The sequence below is a fragment of the Polypterus senegalus genome, chromosome 7 (genome assembly GCF_016835505.1).
Source record: "Polypterus senegalus isolate Bchr_013 chromosome 7, ASM1683550v1, whole genome shotgun sequence".
NCBI lineage: Eukaryota > Metazoa > Chordata > Cladistia > Polypteriformes > Polypteridae > Polypterus > Polypterus senegalus.
In genome coordinates this window covers 165294852-165314891 of record NC_053160.1, presented here as the reverse complement: position 1 = coordinate 165314891, position 20040 = coordinate 165294852, and the positions used below count along the sequence as shown (strand labels likewise).

At 38.5% G+C, this 20040-nt stretch overlaps 1 protein-coding gene across 5 annotated transcripts in view; it reads left to right on the top strand.

The window, feature by feature from the left end:
- slc12a2 (solute carrier family 12 member 2) overlaps nt 1-20040 on the top strand; it is a 201910-nt gene that overhangs the window by 170347 nt on the left and 11523 nt on the right. For 2 of the 5 annotated variants that reach the window (XM_039759496.1, XM_039759494.1), the window contains exons 15-21: nt 1943-2042; nt 9000-9111; nt 9360-9500; nt 12253-12359; nt 12983-13062; nt 14760-14903; nt 15352-15399. In XM_039759496.1, coding sequence (XP_039615430.1) covers nt 1943-2042; nt 9000-9111; nt 9360-9500; nt 12253-12359; nt 12983-13062; nt 14760-14903; nt 15352-15399 — 732 coding nt within the window. Of the gene's footprint in view, nt 1-1942; nt 2043-8999; nt 9112-9359; nt 9501-12252; nt 12360-12982; nt 13063-14759; nt 14904-15351; nt 15418-20040 lie in introns of all 5 variants that reach the window. The other 3 variants (XM_039759498.1, XM_039759497.1, XM_039759493.1) reach the window with 2 other exon arrangements.

Genomic DNA, 20040 nt, shown 5'->3' with positions numbered 1-20040 from the left:
TACATTTCAACATATAGCATAACTCCAAAAACGTACTAAAAACACCTTTCATAGCTATTTAGCTATTGAAATGCTGTAAAACCCTTGTCTTTAATATTAATTTATTGTATTTATTATTAATTTTTGATGGCCATCTGTTGCAGAGGAAATATTTTTTTGGTTGCACAAACTGCCACTGTATGTTTCTTACTGTGCATTTCCATTTAGACCTTGATTACTTTGTGCTTTACAAGATTTTTAAGGAGCCATGTGTTTGTACCAGTAATGTGGTAGATGTAATAGCCCCCTTGTGTAACTGTGTCAGCATCAACTCAGTGAAATGTAAGGTAAACAAATTCCAATGCCTGCTAACATTATGCAAGGTAATTGCATAGGACTGAGAAATGAAATAGTTATTGGATAAAAATTTTAAAAGTCTCTTTAGTAAATCAGAAAGTGATAGAAAACTTTTGTTGTCATTTGCAGGACCTTTTGTAGGTGTAAACATGGGCTGCAGCAGTGAGGCAGGGGTAATATTTTGCCCCCTCTTTTAAGTAGCCCTAGATATTGTATCCGGCTACAATTTCACCTCTGTAGTTAGTGTTCTGCAAAGTAGAGTTTGTGGTGTTATGACTGCAGTTTGACTTTGAGATCTGCTTTGGGATAACTTGAGCTTAGAGGCAGTACTATGCATTTCAGGATCATTTTTCACTTCTTCTACAAATTATGTTGTGGAGTCGTTTGATTAATATTGGGGTGTTAATTTAACAATAGGAAAACAAAGCAGACACAAGAGAACTATTAGATATTTTATGGAACAACAAAAGCATATTAAAATATAATATTTTGAAGTTCATCTGTGAGTAATGCCTAACGAAGGCCAAGCTCTACGGATGTCTATGCAGCAAGTACTGGGTGTAAGAAGAAAAAATTGGTCCTTAGTGTCAGGTATGGCCTTGCACTTCTTTTCCATAACCCTGCCCATTTTTTCTTGTTGCCTGGCAATGCTTCTCATGCGTAAGTGATATGATGAAAGAGGTTAGAGTTAAAAACAGAGTACAGATATTTAGGTCCCACTGGTGTTGTGTGTCTTCAATTCTATGAAATGTTTGCTGTGTTAATTAAGCTGCCCTGAATAAAGTTATGTTTTTGGGTTATTGCATTGCTCAGGGTTTCAGATACCTTATAATATACCTTTTAAGTAAGGTAGTCTCCTTTTGTGTATGTACTCTGTGCACACGTGTGTGTGTGTGTGCGTGCATGTGTGTTTACTGTCAAATTTTAGCTGTTGTACTCAATCAACCTCTAGCCCAGATTATATGATATCTTAATGCATTTGTTTGCTCATCTGCTAATCTATGGCATTTAGTCTACAATTGTACCTTTTTGTGCAGTTTTATTCTACTATTTTGCTAAAAATGGTCAGATTTGGTCAAATTGTGGAGTTGGACCATCAACAGCAATTCAATACTAAATAACATTTTTATAATAGCCAAGCAATAACCAATAAATATAGATTTTACAGGTTGGTAACTGCACATTACAGTCACATTGCTGAAATAAAATACACACTGTAATTTAAAAATTCTTTGTTTTTGAAATATTGCACTATCTGATACTATCTGCAGTAATAGACCACAGATATGGACACAAGGAGTGTCCGTGTCTGGCCAGACCACTGAAGGCGGTTTCTTCTCTTTCATCTTATATTTGTTGCATAGGTATCAGGGCTGGCAGCTATATCAAAAGGTTGTACTTACTTGTCATGTTTCATTTGTTCTAATTGCTCTATGAGTAATAAACAACAGCATATGTAACAGTTGAATTGTAACACACCAAAACTTTGGATTTTCTTTATGTTTAACATATTACTCTGATTTTTCTCTGTGTTGTAGTTGCGCCTAGTGTTATCATGCTTTGGATAAGATTCACAGAGTGAGACTAATTTTGGTATGCATTTCAGATGTCAACTGGGGTTCTTCCACCCAAGCCTTAACATACCTCCAGGCACTGCAGCACTCCATCCGGCTAACTGGTGTTGAGGATCACATTAAAAACTTCAGGTAACATTCGTAGTATTTCTCTTTGATGAAAGTATTTATTAAGTTTATAACACAAGTTTAACAATTAGGAGTAAAACTAATGTAATATTTGTCTCCTTTTTTAAAACAAAATAAAATCCTGAAAGATTCTAAAAAGAATTTGATATTTAAAGATTCTTGAAGCCTTATAAATTGTATTGTTCTAGATACACTTGTATATTTAGATGTGCTCTGTCATTTGTTTCTTTGCCTCTAATCTGCTAAAATAAAGCTTGGCAAATTTATGATTAACAAATGCATTTTCTCATTTTGCAGGTAAGTGTGAATCAAAGATGAAATAGGCACGTAAATGTGAAAAAACGCATCTATCCATCCATTTTCCAAACCTGCTTATCTTAAGCAGGGCCACAGGAAAGTTTGAGCCTATCCCAGCATAAATCAGGTGCAAGGCATATATTTAGTTGTATCCACAGTTCCCAACAGTCAAATATTTGGAGACAGAGAGTGGATGGCCATGACATGATTGAGATACTGTCTTTTTGAATTACTGTTCTTACGCCTGATAATTGTAATTGTTTCGTTCTTCTACTACAGGACGTTTTAGCTGCTTTTTTAATTCAGTGTGCCTTTCTTTTCCTGTTTGACATCTTAAATCATATTGGCAGACAGCAGTTTGTGTTTCTTGGCAGCTGGAAATCTACCACACTCCCTTACACCCAGAGTGTTCTGTAGGGCACAGTATGTGGCTTACTCTTTTATTGTTTGCCTTTTCCCTCTGGGTAGGATAATGAAAAGCATGCCCCAAGATGGAATTTTCATGCTGACTATACTCATAAAACTCCTCTACCAATGTCCTTTCAAGAGTATTGCTAATTGATTTTTTTTGTCCATATCAATACCTGGCTGAGCCACAGCTATATGAACATGAACTGTTGCAAGACTGAAGTTTTACATATAGGTACTAAAACACTACTAAAACCTGTAGGCATTATCTAATCACATCAACTATAAAAAGCTTTTCAATAAAAAAAACAGTTAGTACAAACATCCTTATGCATTATTATGCGGATTTGCAAAAAAAATATTGTAATCCACATCTCACCCCTACAGTTCAGAGAGCCACATGAACAAAAGGCCCATTATGAAACAATTCCTCATTATTTGAAAAAAAAATCAAAAGAAAACAGAACAAAGGCAGAGGCACAGCAGATTATTTTAAAAGAGAATTTATGATTTCTTGCCAAGTTAAGAAAAGCTTTACATCTGTCCTTTTAGGGCAAATTAAGTTTTCTTATCCTCATTTTATAGTATATATGGCATCACTTTCCTTTTCAATTAAAGAGGGGGAGAATAGGATTCTTTCAGATGAGTAAAATAAGTCAGTGCATGAACAGTGTGACATAGGACATCCCAGTGGATTCATAGCATAATTTTATCCTATATGGTATTGCATGAAATAGGAGATTAATAGTGACAATAAATTCAGACCTACACAAGCAAATAGACAGCTTGCAGCTTCCACACAAACAATGACTAGGTGTTTGATTTGAGTCTTTAATGTTGGATCCATGAGGCAGAAGCAGTAATCAATGTGCCGCCATGCTTCCAGGAAAAAGAAAAGCAACCAAAACCCTTGGGAATGGGAAAAACAATCACAACAGTGTTCCATAATGTCTTGTATGTAAGCTACAGGCAGAACAGCATTGGCTAGCAACTGTGTCTAACAGCTGTGTCTGTTCAGTTTTTAGTATACCTTTCTAGTATAGAATAGTTGGATAATTTTCACTAGAACTCTATTTTAAACCACAAAAAGAGAAGTTATTTTTATTTCTAAATTATGCTAATTATAAATATTTACTAAACTGCCCAAATTTGAATTTGGCATGAATATTTTTGCATGGTTTAAACTACTCTATACTTATCCAGCATGCCAGCATCCATCCGTTAATAATAATTAATAACATAAACTCAGATGGTACTTGACAAGGGTCCCTACTAGTACTAATGCCTTTTGCGTTATCTACTGAGCCATTGTCTGTTCATCTCTGGAAGAAACCAGAGGTAAAAGGGATTATCAGAGACAGACTCCAATGTTAATATATGTAGACAATATTTTGCTTTATATATCAGTCCCACAATTATCTAAACCATTAGTCTTAATTTCATATGATTTCTGGATTCAAAATTAATTTGAAAAAGATATTTAATACCTCACTACAATTATGCATCGTTCTACCCTGCACTAAAGCATTTATTATTGTACCAGTTATGATGAAGATAGGCTTAGGGAAATTAATAATTTTAGGACAGTTGCTGTGACATCAGTAGCTATGGATACCTTTGTGAGTTTGATGGTGATGCACCTCAATCCTCCTTTGTTTTTTTTTTAAGCAAACAATTTCATTGAAGATGTGGTCAGTAGGTGGCTCCATAAAAGTCTTAGGGATTTTCTATTTTTCCAATAAATGTGGATTTTCAACACCATCGTTCCAGAACTGCCTTACATTAAACTAATGACAGTAGCTGTACCCATGTAGTATTTGTTAGTAGATTACTAACTTTATAAGTGGAAGGAAGTGGAATGTAAGACTAAGCTTAAATCTGCGTGATTGTCTGCCAGCACAGGTGCTCCCTAGGGTTGCATTCATTCGCCTGTCATGTTCTCAGTCAACACTAATACATGTACCTCCTTTGATAAGTCCATTAACATTGTGTAATTTGCTGATGATACGACAGTTGTGGGTCTAATCACCAGTGATAATGAGATCTACTACTAAGGAGAGATGAACCTGAACCAACTGTCAATGCTGTGCTTATGGTAATCTAGAACTCCACACCATTAACTCTAGAATCCGTGAAGCCTATTAAAAAACTCATAATCCCGGCCCACCTTAAATCCCTTCGAAACCTCTACATCAATGTCTTATGTTTTGTAAATGTGTCGATCAGCACAAGCAGCAAGCAGCCTGCTGTCCCATTACCCGCCTTGACGGAGCTCAACTCTCTCAGCTCAAGCCAAGACTCCTTATCTGCATGTGATGTTCCATCCATTCATCCATCCATCCATCCATTATCCAACCCACTATATTCTAACTACAGGGTCACGGGGGTCTGCTGGAGCCAGTCCCAGACAACACAGGGTGCAAGGCAGGTAATAAACCCCGGGCAGGGCGCCAGCCCACCGCAGGCATGTGAAGTTCCTGGAGTTGTATATGGTAAATAATATAGTATATCATTATTTGGAATACATCCATTTCATGTGTGTTCCGTGTCTACAAAAATCTGGTTAAGTGTAAGATGAAAGGAAATACTGAACACATACCTTAAGCAAGAACGTTCTCTAATGAGGTGAAGCGTATAATGTGTGAAGACATTAGCCCAAATAGCAAATAAACATGTGTGCTTTTATTCAAACATTTCCAATACGTCCTAAAGTTCTTTTTAGCCATCAAGAGTGGTTTCCCTTTTTCTATCACTGTGGTTCTCTTCTAACTTGTCCATTTTCAAGATCAGGCTACATGCAGGTGGTACAATCTGCCAAGGAGATCATTGGCTGTCAACTTCCATCAATGAATGAGTTGTTCATTGCCAGGATTATGTATAGAAAAAGGAAGAATGTAGAAGGCTCCTCGCACCACAGCGGCCATTTATTCACCGTATTAGCATCCCAGAGGTGGTAGAAGTCTCTTGCCACTTGAAGTACATATTATCTCCTTAGCTTCTTTCCTGTACCCATTCCCTTACTTAGCAGACATACTCAGATGTAACTCCTTCCTTTCCTACCACCTCCTGGTTATAATTGGTACTTCTTCATAGTTGGCACTGTGCTAAGCCTTTGATCTTACTGGAAGAAAATCTGATTTTCTTGCCCTTTACTCTAATGTTGTCATCATAACACAATACAGTTGCAAGTTCATTTTATTGTCTGGTGTTTATATTGTTCAGTATTTTATATAGTAACACCAGTTCTAAGACGAGTTCCTGCATGGTTGACAAACTGGCAACCAAAAGTTCCGATTATGATTGTGAATCTATGAGCAGCAAAATTTCACCAAGGCTAGAACACTGAACAGACCTTATTCTGTTGTTGTTTTGGCAAGCTTCATGTGATATTGTTCTTTGCTTGGTCTTTATGATAGAGAATCTAATTGAGTATTGTAAATAATGGCACAGAAAAATTAATAAATTAAGAATTAAGTGAATGATTGTGTCTGTCTGCTAAACACAAGATACACTTTGGAGAGTCTATAACAAGTCAATTTAATTTTGTCAGACAGATGTACAAGTACCTCAAGAGCAGGTAATTTAATATTTAGTGATTATAGCCTGTACTGTGATTTTCCTCATGATATCAATATCATAACTGATTAAAGGCATGTGTAGCAAGGCTCAAGTGTAATGAGCCTGCAGCAAAGAAGAGACACCCTTGGGGTCAGAAGCCCAATTATTTGATTCCCCTTTTGCTTGACTAATTAAGATGGCTACTTCCAGTCTTGGTATGGAGTGTGGAGCCCAGGTCACGTTCTGGGAGGCCCAGTATGGATGGCCTCAAAAGAATCATCACCTGAACAAAGAGGATCTAGTAATAAGACTGAAAGAAATTTTACAAAGAAGCGGAGACCATTCAGTCCATCAGGCTCATTTGTGTATCTAATAGCTAAACTGTCCTAGTACCTCATCCAGATGCTTCTTAAAGGTTCTCAAGGTTTCTGCTTCAGTACATGTCTTGGTAATTTGTTCCAGACTCCCTCAACTTTTTGAGTAAAGCAGCTTTTCCTGGCTTCCATCCTAAATGTACTTCCCCTTAATTTGCACTGGTTTCCTTGAGTACAGTAAAACCTCTATCTGTCACTCAACTAACCGTCAATCTCCATTAACTGTCAGGGCCAAAACAAAATAATTCTTTTATATTATGTTTTGTTTATATATTGTGATGTGCAGGCAGCTTGTGATGCACTATTGGGGAGCAGAAAGTGTGTAATGAATGCTGTAAGTGATGGGACTGGATGAAGGGATTCTGTTCTGTAAAGGGCAGACAGACCTCTTAGGAATGAGTAACAGGAGAAAAAGGGTGGTGTGGCGCAAGGAAGTTTTGAGTAGGGAGTCAGGAGACAATAAGTAGGAGTGTTTGTGGTATAAAGAAAAAAGGAACGTGAGTGGCTTTCTTTTATTGTTTTGGAGGTGTGCTCCACAACCTAGATAATGGAGTATAAGACAGGGCACCATTTGTTATGGAACGAAGACTCCAAGTAAAACGCAGAACACTCCAGTATCCCTGAGATGTGTTTCCTTATTACACTGGTCGTTACATTATTACATGAGTTAATTAATTTTATTAAAACTATATTATATTTTGTTTTGTAAATAAATATGACTATTCACCAGTGTACTCTATATCATTTTTAAAGTACTTGTTCTGTTATTTGTCTCTTCTATTATCCATCACGGCCTTGTTACCAACCACTGATGGATAATCAAGGTTTTACTGTGCGTGATTTGCCGTTTATTCAAATGAATTCTGCTGAATCAATGTTATCGATGCGTTGAGATTGTTGAAGACTTGGATTAGGTCCCCACATAGCCTCTTCTGCTCAAGCTTATTCAGAGTCCTGTGACAGCAAAACAAGGAATATTACAAGTTACACAGTGTGAAACAGAAGTCCATGTAGACTAATACTTAAGAAGGTTTCTTTAGCAAAAATAAAATAATACTTCATATTTGACAAAGAACACAGTATTTAATGGCTGTATTTTACTTCATGCCATTTTGAAAGTTACAGTAGAAGTGGTATGATTGACTGATGGAGGTACACCTGGGCATCTTCATTCTTCATCTAGTTACTTTGGGTTAAATCCAAGCCCTGTCTTGGAATAATCTGTCTAAATAATCAAAATGCATTTAATTATTATTAAGTTTGTATACATATATACATCTATACTAATAAAAGGCAAAGCCCTCACTGACTGACTCACTGACTCACTCATCACTAATTCTTCAACTTCCTGTCTAGGTAGAAGGTTGAAATTTGGCAGGCTCATTCCTTACAGGTTACTTACAAAAGTTAAGCAGGTTTCATTTCAAAATCCTACGTGTAACAGTCATAATTGAATCCTGCTTAGGTACATATATACGTCCATGTTGCGTCCCCCATCCCCACGCCTCCCACGTAATTGACTGCCTGCCCATATAAGGCCGTCCATCGCTCTGGTGTCTTCATTCCCTTCTTTGCTTCGCCACAGTATTCATGTCTCCCTGCTGATAACAGCAGTCTTTTTTATTTAATCCACAGCTTCTCCGCTGTTTTATTGTTCGTTTATTACGATTATAGTTATTGTGTAGGTATTTTAGACTTAGTTTACTGTTCAGGTACCCATTTCCTTTATTGGTTCAACCGTACCCCCATTAACATGTCTATCGAGGTGATCACCATCGATCAAAGAACTGTCACTTACCGAGAGGTTTCCATGCCCAGAGATGCATACTTCAAACAAAATACCTTATATACAACTGCTCCACTAAGAACAGTAGTCGTTCAGTTGTGTGCCAGCAGTTGACAAATAAAGACTATGTAATGGCAAACACTTGCAAATTGTAGAACTGCATAAACATTCAGTTGCTGACAAAATCATGACTGGTGAACATGCAGAAATTGCATTCCTTCTGCATATTAAGTTAGATGTTGGTGATACTTCAGTAAGTAGATTACAATTCAGCTTGCATAGACAAAAATTTCCAATAGGTTTAATATTTGCTATAACTATAAATCAATCTCAGGGCCAGAGTTTTGACCAGGCTGGAATATACCTTTGTACTGATAGCAAGCAAAATGAACTCTCAGGTTTGGGGCCGCCGTATGCAGCCAGGATTTACATCCCCTTAGAGTGTGTGTGTGTATGTGTATGTATGTATGTATATATATATATCTATATGAAATGAACATTTATTGCTTTTTGTGCTTTATTTATTTATTTATTTAGGCCGCAGTGTCTGGTGATGATTGGTACTCCGAATTCCCGTCCAGCACTGCTGAACTTGGTGCATGCATTTACTAAAAATGTTGGCCTCATGGTTTGTGGTCATGTGCGAATGGTAAGTCTTTATAGATATGTGTGAAACTGCAAGAAGCATATTTACACTGTCAATCCAGGCCTACTAGTCGTTCTTTTTGGACATAGTATTTATTAGAATTTACAGTGGTATTCTACTCCTATTCTTTAGTATCCTTAATTTAACTCTGTCATCATATCATTGTGCCCCGGTAGATGAGATACTATGTAAAATAAGAAATTTGCAACATGGATTACATTGTGTTTCTCTTCTGCATATCTGTCCTCCAGGGTCCTCGCAGGCAAGCTTTTAAGGAACTGGCCAATGACCAAGCCAGGTACCAGCGCTGGCTTATTAAGAACAAAACCAAAGCATTCTATACGCCTGTGTATGCAGAAGATCTCCGGGAAGGTGCCCAGTTCTTATTGCAGGTACTGACCTTAAAATCTCTCAGCCCCCATGTAGTAATGTTGTTTGTGCCAGGATGTTACTAGCACTTGCATATAAAATGGGCACAAATCAAAAGTCTTTATGTCCAGCTTTTGTCTGGCACTTGTGTTCATGACTTGAATATAAATGAACTGACATTAGTTATACACCACTCTCTGACAGGCATGCAACTTGTACGTTATTTTGTAAAATGTTTACATTTTTGCAGTCATCTGAAAGTCAGAATTTTGCTGCCATTGTTATAAAATGGTGCTTAGGCTGTTTAGTCAGCAGCTCAGAGCCCATTGACATGAATGGTCAAGTAAGTTGAATTATGTGATCTCTGGATTGTCTGAGAAATAACATCCTGCACTTACTGAATGGCTTTCTTATTAGCAAATGGAGGTCTGAGAATGGTGAAGACAAAAAAGGAAAACTCAAGTGCTTCATTTTGAATTAACTGCACCTTCTGCCCCCAGCTGTAAACTGTAATTGAACAAATGCAACCACAAAAACCGTTGTAGTTTCTCACCTAAAAGCTTTTAAGTGCTGACACTTTCTTTCTATTTAACCAAAATAATGTGAATGCATTACTTTCCACACTATTCCAGTGGGGGCAGTGTGGGTAATAATTTTTGGAGGATAACCACTAGATCGGTGGTGTTCAACTCTGATCCTGGAGGGTTACAATTGCTGCATGTCTTAATCAGCGACCAAATTCTGCTGATAATTGACTTCTTTTTCCTTCATTTTTACTGCCTTGTCTTTTTAAGACTTGGTCACCTTTATTTCTTAAGTGGCAGACATACAAAAATGAGATGACATATGAGCCAACAGATGGCCAGCTAGGTTTTGGGACCTTAGACTTCAACCATTTTCACTCTGACCAGTTTCTTAATTAAAATTCTATTCTTGTTGTTGATTAAACCCATTATTTAATTCCATGGCTTATTGTTGCTCTTGTAGTGACACAGCTGATGCTCCCAAAACTGCCAGTTTTCTGTTTTCTAAGAGTACAGTCAAAATATGTTGTGGACTCGAGCAGATCAACATTACCAAGCCATTCCCCTTTCTTTATTTTTGAAAATTGTATGATGGATGCAGGTTAACTGGTCATGTGTTGGTTCATTTTACATGTCATTTTTGTTTGATTGCTAATTAATAAAAAAGGAGCAATTAATAAGGGGTCTGAACCTTAAAAGGCAAGTTAATTAAAATTAAGGGAAAATAAGTTAATTAGCCTCTGCAGCTGGTCACTAATTAAGAAAAGGGTTAGAACAAAAACCTGCAGCCACTGCGGCCCTTCAGGATTTGTAGTGGACACCCCTGCACTAGCTGCACTGGCAACAGATTAGAGAGGTGGAAGCATTGGCAGAGAAAGCATCACCTTTGACATTCTGTGACTGGAAGAGTTGCCCGCTGTCAACTGGCAACTGTTTAGCAAGATTGTGATAAAGCTAATGAGTGTCCATGAAGGCAAATACCTGAAATGCGCATTAGCAGTTCATTTGTGGTGCTAGCTGATCCCTAACAAAGCATATATGAGGAAACCTGTGCAAATACATGAAACACATGCAAAGTTTTCTATTGTACATGTGAGCTGCAAGGATTTGCATTGGCCTCCAGCACCATGTGGCAAGCAGTCACGGTCCCAGGTGCCTTTAGAACCAAGGAGAGCATAGGCACATTGCACATTAAACCCGAGTCCCACGAAGCTCTAAATTACGAATGGCCCTTCATTTAAACAGTGAATGCAATGGGACCCTTGAACTCCCTGATCGGTGGTCAACCAAAAGGTTAGAGAAACCCTGTTTTTTGATTTTTTTTTTTTTGTATTGAAGTAGGTTTTGTTGACCTAGTTACATCATTGAATAATAATAGTTTGTTCGTTTTTGTGCTTGATGAGTATGTTTTACACTGCTGTTTTTCAGTTTTTTAAAAGCACTTTGAGACAACAGCACAACATGAAATGAATGTAAACTTTACACAACCTGTTTTACATCTTTTAATGATTTAAGAGCTGTGCTAGAGACAGTGAAAACTCCCTGTCATGCTCCTTTGTTGCCTTTTGTTTAATAGCACTGTCACAATAAAATATCCCTGTGTCTTCATGCCCGGTGAGTAAGCCCTGCCCTGGCCATGTAATATGTTTCATTATTCATCTGTCACAGGGGGTTTTTGAAGTGCTCCTGTGTTGGAATACTCTTGGGTGCCAGCTTCTCCTGCTGCCGTGCAGAGTTCTGTTTGTGCTTCTGGATACACTTTCTAAGCTCATTTAGGCTGCATGTTAATTTCCTTGTTGTTGGTGATATATCCTGTGCCTCTTGTAATCGGACAAGTTTGCTGAACTGGGACCTGACATGTTAATGGACAAGCAGTCTGTAATGAGAAACTGCTTTACACTAACAGTGCCACCTCAGATGCAGTAGTGGTGCTGAATGAGCCCATGAAATAGCAGCAATTTATTTCATGAGAAATTATTATTATTTTTTTTTTTTCTGTTCCAAATGAAAGTAAGAAATGTACGCTTTCATAAGCGTACATTTGTTCACTCTTATTTGAAATGTACATTTGCATTAATCGCATGTTGATTTAGGCTGAATTAATATGTCCAGCACGTGTTTGGTCAAGACCCTCTCAGCTCATGATCATTTTCATCAGCCTGCTGTGCCCCTCTTACTCCTTCATAAGTGCTGCCCAGACATGTTTTTTTTTTCCTATCTTTGAAACCCACCCACATTGTTTTTCTTGCAGGCATCCGGTTTAGGAAGGCTAAGACCCAACACACTTGTAGTTGGCTTTAAGACCAACTGGAGAGATGTGGAGATGAAAGAAGTGGATAGTTACGTTAATATGATCCAGTAAGTACCCTTTAGATTTTGAATTGTACTTTTTCTTGTTTCTCAATACAAGCCAACGCAATTAATTCATGACGTGGTCACCACGCTACCTTCCAACACTGTAACAATTGACCCATTTGAACTTGTTACCAGTTTATTTATTTATTTATTTATTTATGTTTGGGTTCCTTGCTTTTATAATAATTGTTAGCAATTTTTATTGATGTGTTTGAGCTACTGGACACGTGAATTTCCCTGAAGGGATCTATCTATCTATCTATCTATCTATCTATCTATCTATCTATCTATCTATCTATCTATCTATCTATCTATCTATCTATCTATCTATCTATCTATCTATCTATCTATCTATCTATCTATCTATCTATCTATCTTTAAATAGTGACACCATGTCATAAACTCTTTGCCAAGGAGTGCACTACTGGAATGGATAAACATCTCCTTTATCCTTGCCTCATTACCAGCAGTCTTGTTTGTTCACATCTGCTCAAACTACTTAATTGTTAGCAGTTGCCTGCTTTGTTGTGCAGCATTAGTTTTTAAAAAAACATCATACCTTTATATAATCATGTCATAACAATTCCAGCTGTGAACCTAATAACCACCGTCTCTCTATATTTCAGTGATGCCTTTGATTTTCAGTATGGAGTAGTTGTCATTAGGATGAAAGAAGGCCTTGATATATCCCACATTCAAGGACAAGGTAATCCTTCTTGTATTAGAAGAGTTCTTCATAATCATTTAATTCTAAAACCACTCACACTATTGTTTAATCAACACTTAAGGCGGGTAAATTTCATTGGAAGACGAACTCTATTAACAAACAGCAAGTTAGCATGCAAGAGTCAATTCCCCATGTTGGGTGGTGGTCAGATACTTATTAAGTCTGTTTTTTTAATTTTTGCAATGGGTCTGAGTCCTAACTAAGTCTCAAAACAAAGTTTACTCTCCATAACTTGAGGTAGAATTTCAGCAGACTACAGGCATCACTTTGGACTCGTGGGATTCTCTTGTCAGAATGGCTTTATGTACACAAGTATCTATAGGTAAATACATCTGAAATATTTTTTCTGTTTTAACATATGTGGACATCTCAGTATTTAATATTCAATTAAACAGTATTATTTCTTAAAGGTGGTATAAATAAGAAATATCATGCTACATTTACATGCTGTAGTCCTTTGAATAATTTAAATAAATATAATGGCAAATTTTACATGTGGACACACTGAGAAGTTAAGCAAAATGACACCTTTTATTGGCTAACTAGAAAGATTACAATATGTAAGCTTTTGAGGCAACTCAGGCCCCTTCTTCAGACAAGATTCTGAGAGCAGAACACAGGATCCCAAAAGAGGTCCCTAAGAAATCCACAGTTTCATCGTAGGGCGACTCCTGAAGTTAACGTGTTTGAGTCTACAGTTAGAAAGAGGCTGCACAAATTAGATCTACATAGGTGGTGTGCCAGGACCTTTTTCTGTTTAGAAAGAACATCAGGGCAAGAATAAAGTTTGTCTATGAATACCTAGCCAAAAAGATCAATTCTAGAACAATATGTTCTGGGCAGACATGACAAAGACAGAAGTGTTTGGCTACAGTACCAGAAGACTTGTTTCACGAAAACTAGATGAACCTGATAGAAGCTATAAAGCATTTTGGTGGAAATGTTCTGGTTTGAAGTTGCTTTGCTACATCACAGCCTGGGCATCTCACCATCTTAACATCCACTAGAAATATTTCATGTGTGAGACCACCTGACAGAAGATTGAAGCTCAACTGAAAGTGGACTATCAAACATGACAGTAATTCTAAACATATCAGTGTATCCATCAAGGAATGGCAGAAAAGAAAGAAATGAAAGGTTTCAGAATGGTTCAGTCAAAGCCCCGTTCTGAATCTCATTGAAATGCTGTGGAGGAATTTGAAACAGACACCCAAAAACATCACACATCTGAAGCATTTTGCATGGAAGATAGGGAGAAATTCTCTCCCAGTTGATATCTGAGCTTCCTAGACACTTTCAGGAAATGTGTATCTGAGGGGTCAATGCCAGCTATTAGAGTCCAGCTGTGCTTACTGGTTTCCCAGAGATGCAAATGGCATATTTGAAGAAATTACTGCAGTGTCAAATATTGCCACTGCAGAAGTCTACATGGGAGGTTTGCTAAGGTGTGTGTGTTTTTCCCCCAAATATATTATCTTTATCTAAAGGTGTTGTTTAAATAAGTCTTGATATATCCACATATTTTAAGCTAAGGAAAAAAAATCATGGGGGTATACTTACTTTTTGCATATGACTGTGCCCTTCTGTGTTACACTTTTAGCTATAGCCATCTTTTTGAAATTTCTTTCTCATTGTTTGGTTTCTTACCCATACTTATTTTTTTATTTGCTTTGCAGAAGAGCTCCTTTCTTCCCATGAAAAAACATCTGCTCCAAAGGACATTATATTAAATGTAGACCATGGGAAGGAGTCCGATGCAGACTCCTCTAAAGTGTCATCTAAAGCCACCAGTGAGCATAACAGCCCCGCAGCACACAAAGGTACACCATAAGATGAAGCTGCCTTGCCTTGCATAGACGTGAAGTGTTGCACCTCGGTATTGAAAGCGTGGGTTTTCTGTCCATACACCAGATCTAGCAGACCTGCTGCATTCCCCTCCACTCTCCAGAACAAGTGTGGAAGTGCTGCAGCATGGTGCACCAGCGAGGACTCCCTTTGTCATATTTTTAAATTCGCCTGCTATTTTTAGTACTTTAAGTGGCATTTTAGATATTGTTGTGTGTCTGTAAGTTTAATTTCCTTTCAGATAAACAAACATATATGTGTTCGTCACGGAGAGCTAATTTAATTCAAAATGGCCTGTGCAGCTGGGGAATATAACCTTGCCAGGCAGTTTGTTTCCCTTTGCTTTTGTTAGAAATTGCAGAGTATAAACATTGCTGCTGAACGTTAATATCCCTTTTGTTTGTTCTCTCAAACACTGTCCAGATGAAGAAGACGATGGCAAAGCTCCAACCCAGCCACTGTTGAAACAAGGCAGGCATCCCATGCTTGGTATACACCCTTGCCGTTTGCCTCTCTGTCCTGGAGCGATCTGCCCTCTTTTCTTGAATTCTTTTTAGATTTTTCTAAATAGAAAATGTATCTTCTGAAGTGTTGTACATCTCCTTCTAACCGCTTTTTCTGTTCTGCTCTCTTTGTTTTCTACTTTTTCTTTTTAATTGGTCCAGAGGGCATTGTTGCTGAAGAATGCTAAAAAGCACCCATTACTTCTGGGAATAGCACCCATTTTCTGCTCAAACTGTCTGCCTATTGCTAATTACACTTTAGTTCCCCTTGAATTTGATTTTTTTTTTTTATCCAGCCGGCTGGCACCATCTCAATGTCGGCCATCATGTCTCGTTTTCTTTATCTTGGCTTTTTACCTCTAATATACAATTACCTCAGAGACGCTGCACTAATTGAAAGTGGCCTGCTCTACTAGAAGTGCTGCACCCGCCATCTTTTTGTCTCTATACCTCCTGAGAATTATTTTTAATTCGCTCAAGTCAGATTCATTATTGATCGATATACTTGACCTCTCGCACTCAAAAAACATTTAGAGTTATATCATACTTCTGTGTACTTTTCTTCCCAGCACAAGGAAATCAATTAATTTTTTTATATGTGCTCTTCATAAACATAATATAATTACGGTTGTTTAGGAAGCAAAAATGCCCACAATTTAAACTAATATGACAAAGTAAACAATCACTGAGTATGTGGTAAATTAAAAGGGGGCACACTGTTAAGGCTGACCCAGTCATTTAGAGTAAAGAAGGCCCGGAAGAGAGGAGTCAATCGTAGGCATAACTAAATTAGGGGGGCTGTAATGTGACCGCTGGACTTGTCCAGGTAGACTTTGGTAGAAACCCGCAGATAAGTAAACATTTACCGACAACTACACACGTCTTCAGAAATGGTGACAAGGCTAGCGACAGAGGATCAGGCAGATCCATATGAGGCCATCAGTGATGACCGATGATGTGAAGTGTAGAGACTTTCAAGTCGGTATGTGAAGCCAGTGTAGTTAGGCCCAATAAAGTATGATCTGTTTGTTGCTGTTTCTATGCCTCCTAAAACTGGAGCAGACGTTTGAATTTGTTTCAGTTTGTTAACAAGTTGTCCAGGAAAAGACGGTGAATTTCGTTATGTTTTGTGTTCAGCCAGTGGAGGCTGACATTAATATCACTCAGGCAGGTAGTCAGCATGTCTACTCTTGATGTGCCTTCAGAAAGTATTCAGACACCTTCACATTTTACACACTTTGCTTTGTTTCAGCCTTATGCTAAAGATGTTTAAATTCACCCCCCACGCATCAAGTCATACATACTTAATAACCAAAGATGACAAAGTGAAAATCAGACTTATTAAAGTTAACAGAAAGTGAATCATCCCATTGACACAAGTATTCAGACCCTTTACTCAGTACTTTATTGAAGCCCCTTTAGCAGTGATTCCAGCCCAGAGTCTTCTTGGGTCTGACGCAACAAACTTCACAAACCTGGATTTGGAAATTTTCCTGCATTCTTTTGTGTAGACCCTCTTGTGCTCTCTCAAATTGGATGGAGATCAGCGGTGGTCTCAGGGACACTTCAGATGTTGTAAGTACCCTTAAATTTGACTCTGGTGCATCCCATTTTAATGATTATTATTGAGGTGTTTTTACATTATTATTGATAATTGAGATGTTTCTGCATCTTGTTCAGTTGGCTTCAGGTCTGGACTCTGGCTATGCCACTCAAGAACATTCCCAGAGTTGTTCCTAGCCCCCTCCTGCATTATCTTTGCTTTGTGCTAAGGGTTGTTGTCCCATTGGAAGATGAATCTTCTGCCCAGTCTGAGATCCAGAACCTCTGGAGCAGGTTCTCATTAAGAATATCTCGATTCAGTTTTCCCTCAACCCGGACTACTTTCTCATTGCCCAACTTCACAGCATGATTTTGCCAACATCATGCTTCACAGTTGGAATGGTATTGTGCAGGTGATGGCCAATGCCTGGTTTCCTCCAGACATGATGCTAAGCTTACTTTTACCAGACCAGAGATTCTTCTTTCTCACAGTCTGAGGTCCTTTGGGTGCCTTTTCACAAATTCCAAGTAGGTTTCCATGTGTCTTTTTCTGAGGAGAGGTTTCTGTCTGGCCACTGTGACATAAGTCCAAATCGGTGTTGCAGTGATGGTTGTCCTTCTGGAAGTTTTTCCCATCTCCACACAGGTTCCCTGGAGCCCAGTCAGAGTGACCATCAGTTTCTAGGTCACCTCTCTTACCATGGCCCTGCTCCCATGATTGCTCAGTTTGGTCAGGTGGCCAGCTCTAGAAAGAGACATGTTTGATCATAACTTGTTCCATTTAAAAATTATGATGGCATATGTGTTCTTAAGAACCTTCAGTACTGCAGGAATGTTTTGTAGCTTTCCCCAGATCTGTGTCTTGATGCAGTCCTGTCTCTGAGCTCTGCAGTCAAGTCCTTCAAGCCTTTTGCTTTGATGAACATTGTCACCAGTGGGACCATCTATTGACAGGTGTGTGCCATTCCTAATCATTTCCAATAACTGGCTCGACCACAGGTAGACTCTAAACAAGGTACAGAAACATCTCAACAATGACCAATGCAATGGGCAATGCACCAGAGCCAAATTTTAAGTAACCTTTAAAGATCTGAAGTGTCCTTAAGACCTGTCCACCGATGATCTTCATCGAACCTTGACAGAGCTTGAAAGGGTATGCGGAGAAGCATAGCAGAACAAATTCCAAATCCGGGTCTGCAATGCTCGTCACATCAAACTCTTGAAGACTCCATGCTGTAATGGCAGCCAGAGGCACTTCAACTAATTACTCAGTAAACGGTCCGAATACTTGTGTTAAAGTGAAGTTTCAGTTTTTTACTGTAATTTATTTGCCAAAATCTCTTAAATCTTGTTTTCAATTTTGTCATTCTGGGGCACTGAGTGTTACTTGATGAGGGGGAAAAAATGAACTAAATAAATTTTAACAGAAGGCTGCAACATAATAAAATGTGTAAAAAGTGAAGAGTTCTGAATACTTTGTGCATCCAGTGTAGTGCTCACAAAGGACATGCTTACATATCCAGTATCTCAACAACATGGTATCACAACTGGAACAATGCAGGAGAGAAGCTGCAACTGCAGAGGTTGGTTTGTGTGCGTCTAAGAAGCATCTTGGAGCAGCACAATCCATTGTAGCCAGAGTTATGTTTCAGGTATTTTAGGACAGTCTCATAGTTAACAGTATCAAAAGCAGCAGTGAGGTGGACAGCAGTCACAAAGTGGAGAAACGCTGACCCAGTTCTGGAATCTCGCCAATCACACACAGTTCACCAGGGGGGATTGGTAGGTCGTGAAGTGTGACCCGACATTTGCGCGATAGACATATGAGCGCCGACAAAATGGTCGATTAAAACGCGCCGACAAAATCGCGAAAGTTTAATTAAATATGAATCAATAGTTTAAAGCATATATAATAATGTTTATTTTAGAAGTCAATATTATGAGACACGGTATGCCATCATCACGGCACGCAGATAGTCCTTAAGATCACGCCCTGCATATGTAGGAAGAATTGCAGCAAGACGTCTTGATAGTTGAGCGTATTTAGACTTGCTGGCTGCCTGTCTGCTTGTAATTCCGCTTTGTATACGATGCGTTATGCCAACCCTCGACTGAGTTATTTCTTCGCGGCATGCCATCAGCAGTTATAACAGTTATAACCTAGCACATAATGTGTACATAATGCACACGTACGCGTCCCACTCTCTTGGCCTCTCTCGCGATTTTGTCGGTGCGCATTTGTCGAAGACCAGTTAGTGGGGTTGTCAGCGCTCATTTGTCTGTCGCGGTTTTGTCGAGGCTCATATGTCTATCGCGCTTTTGTCGGTGAACCATCGTGAAGAGTCACGGAGAAAAGGTGGGTTGCAACGCCAGAAAGGTTGAGAAAGAAGTACGTTAAACTACAGGTAGATGGTTGTTACTCAGAATAGATTGGTCGAAATTGTCTCCATTTCAGAGATCATTTTTTGCAAACTTGAGTACAGCAGGGATGTGATTGTACAGAAGAGACAGATAAATTGTTTCAGTGATGAATGGGGCAATACTAGAGACTATGGGTAGGTTGAAGACTCGCTGTGCATGTGTTCACGTTAGAAAGAGAGAGAAGTTCAGAAAAATCAAACGTGGAGAAGGTAAGAAGAGAGTAAGAGGTGTGAGAGACTTACGAAAACAACTAAAATGGGCTAAAACAGACAGCAACAAAGCCGAGAATGTCAAGCTGATCCTTTCTCTAGGTATTTTTGTCAGTAGTCTTCAAAGGGAATGTCTTACTCCTTTAATAGGTGCAGGCCAGAAAGGGTGGAGGTTAAACAAGATACTCAGAAATGCTGAAATAGCCAAAGATAGTACGGTCAGGTGATGAAATGTTACCAGATTCTGTTGCTTGAGAACTAAAGACTTCCAGTCTCATGAGTTCAGGAGGAGGTAAGGATGTGAGAAAAGTAATTTTGTCACATTGCTGTCACTGAGAATCTGAATATTGTCTCAAACTCTGTGAATTCTGAGGTCAAGGAAGAATTCTACAGGAAGGATGAGACAGTACAAGAGCAAAGCGGCTTAATGGAAAAAT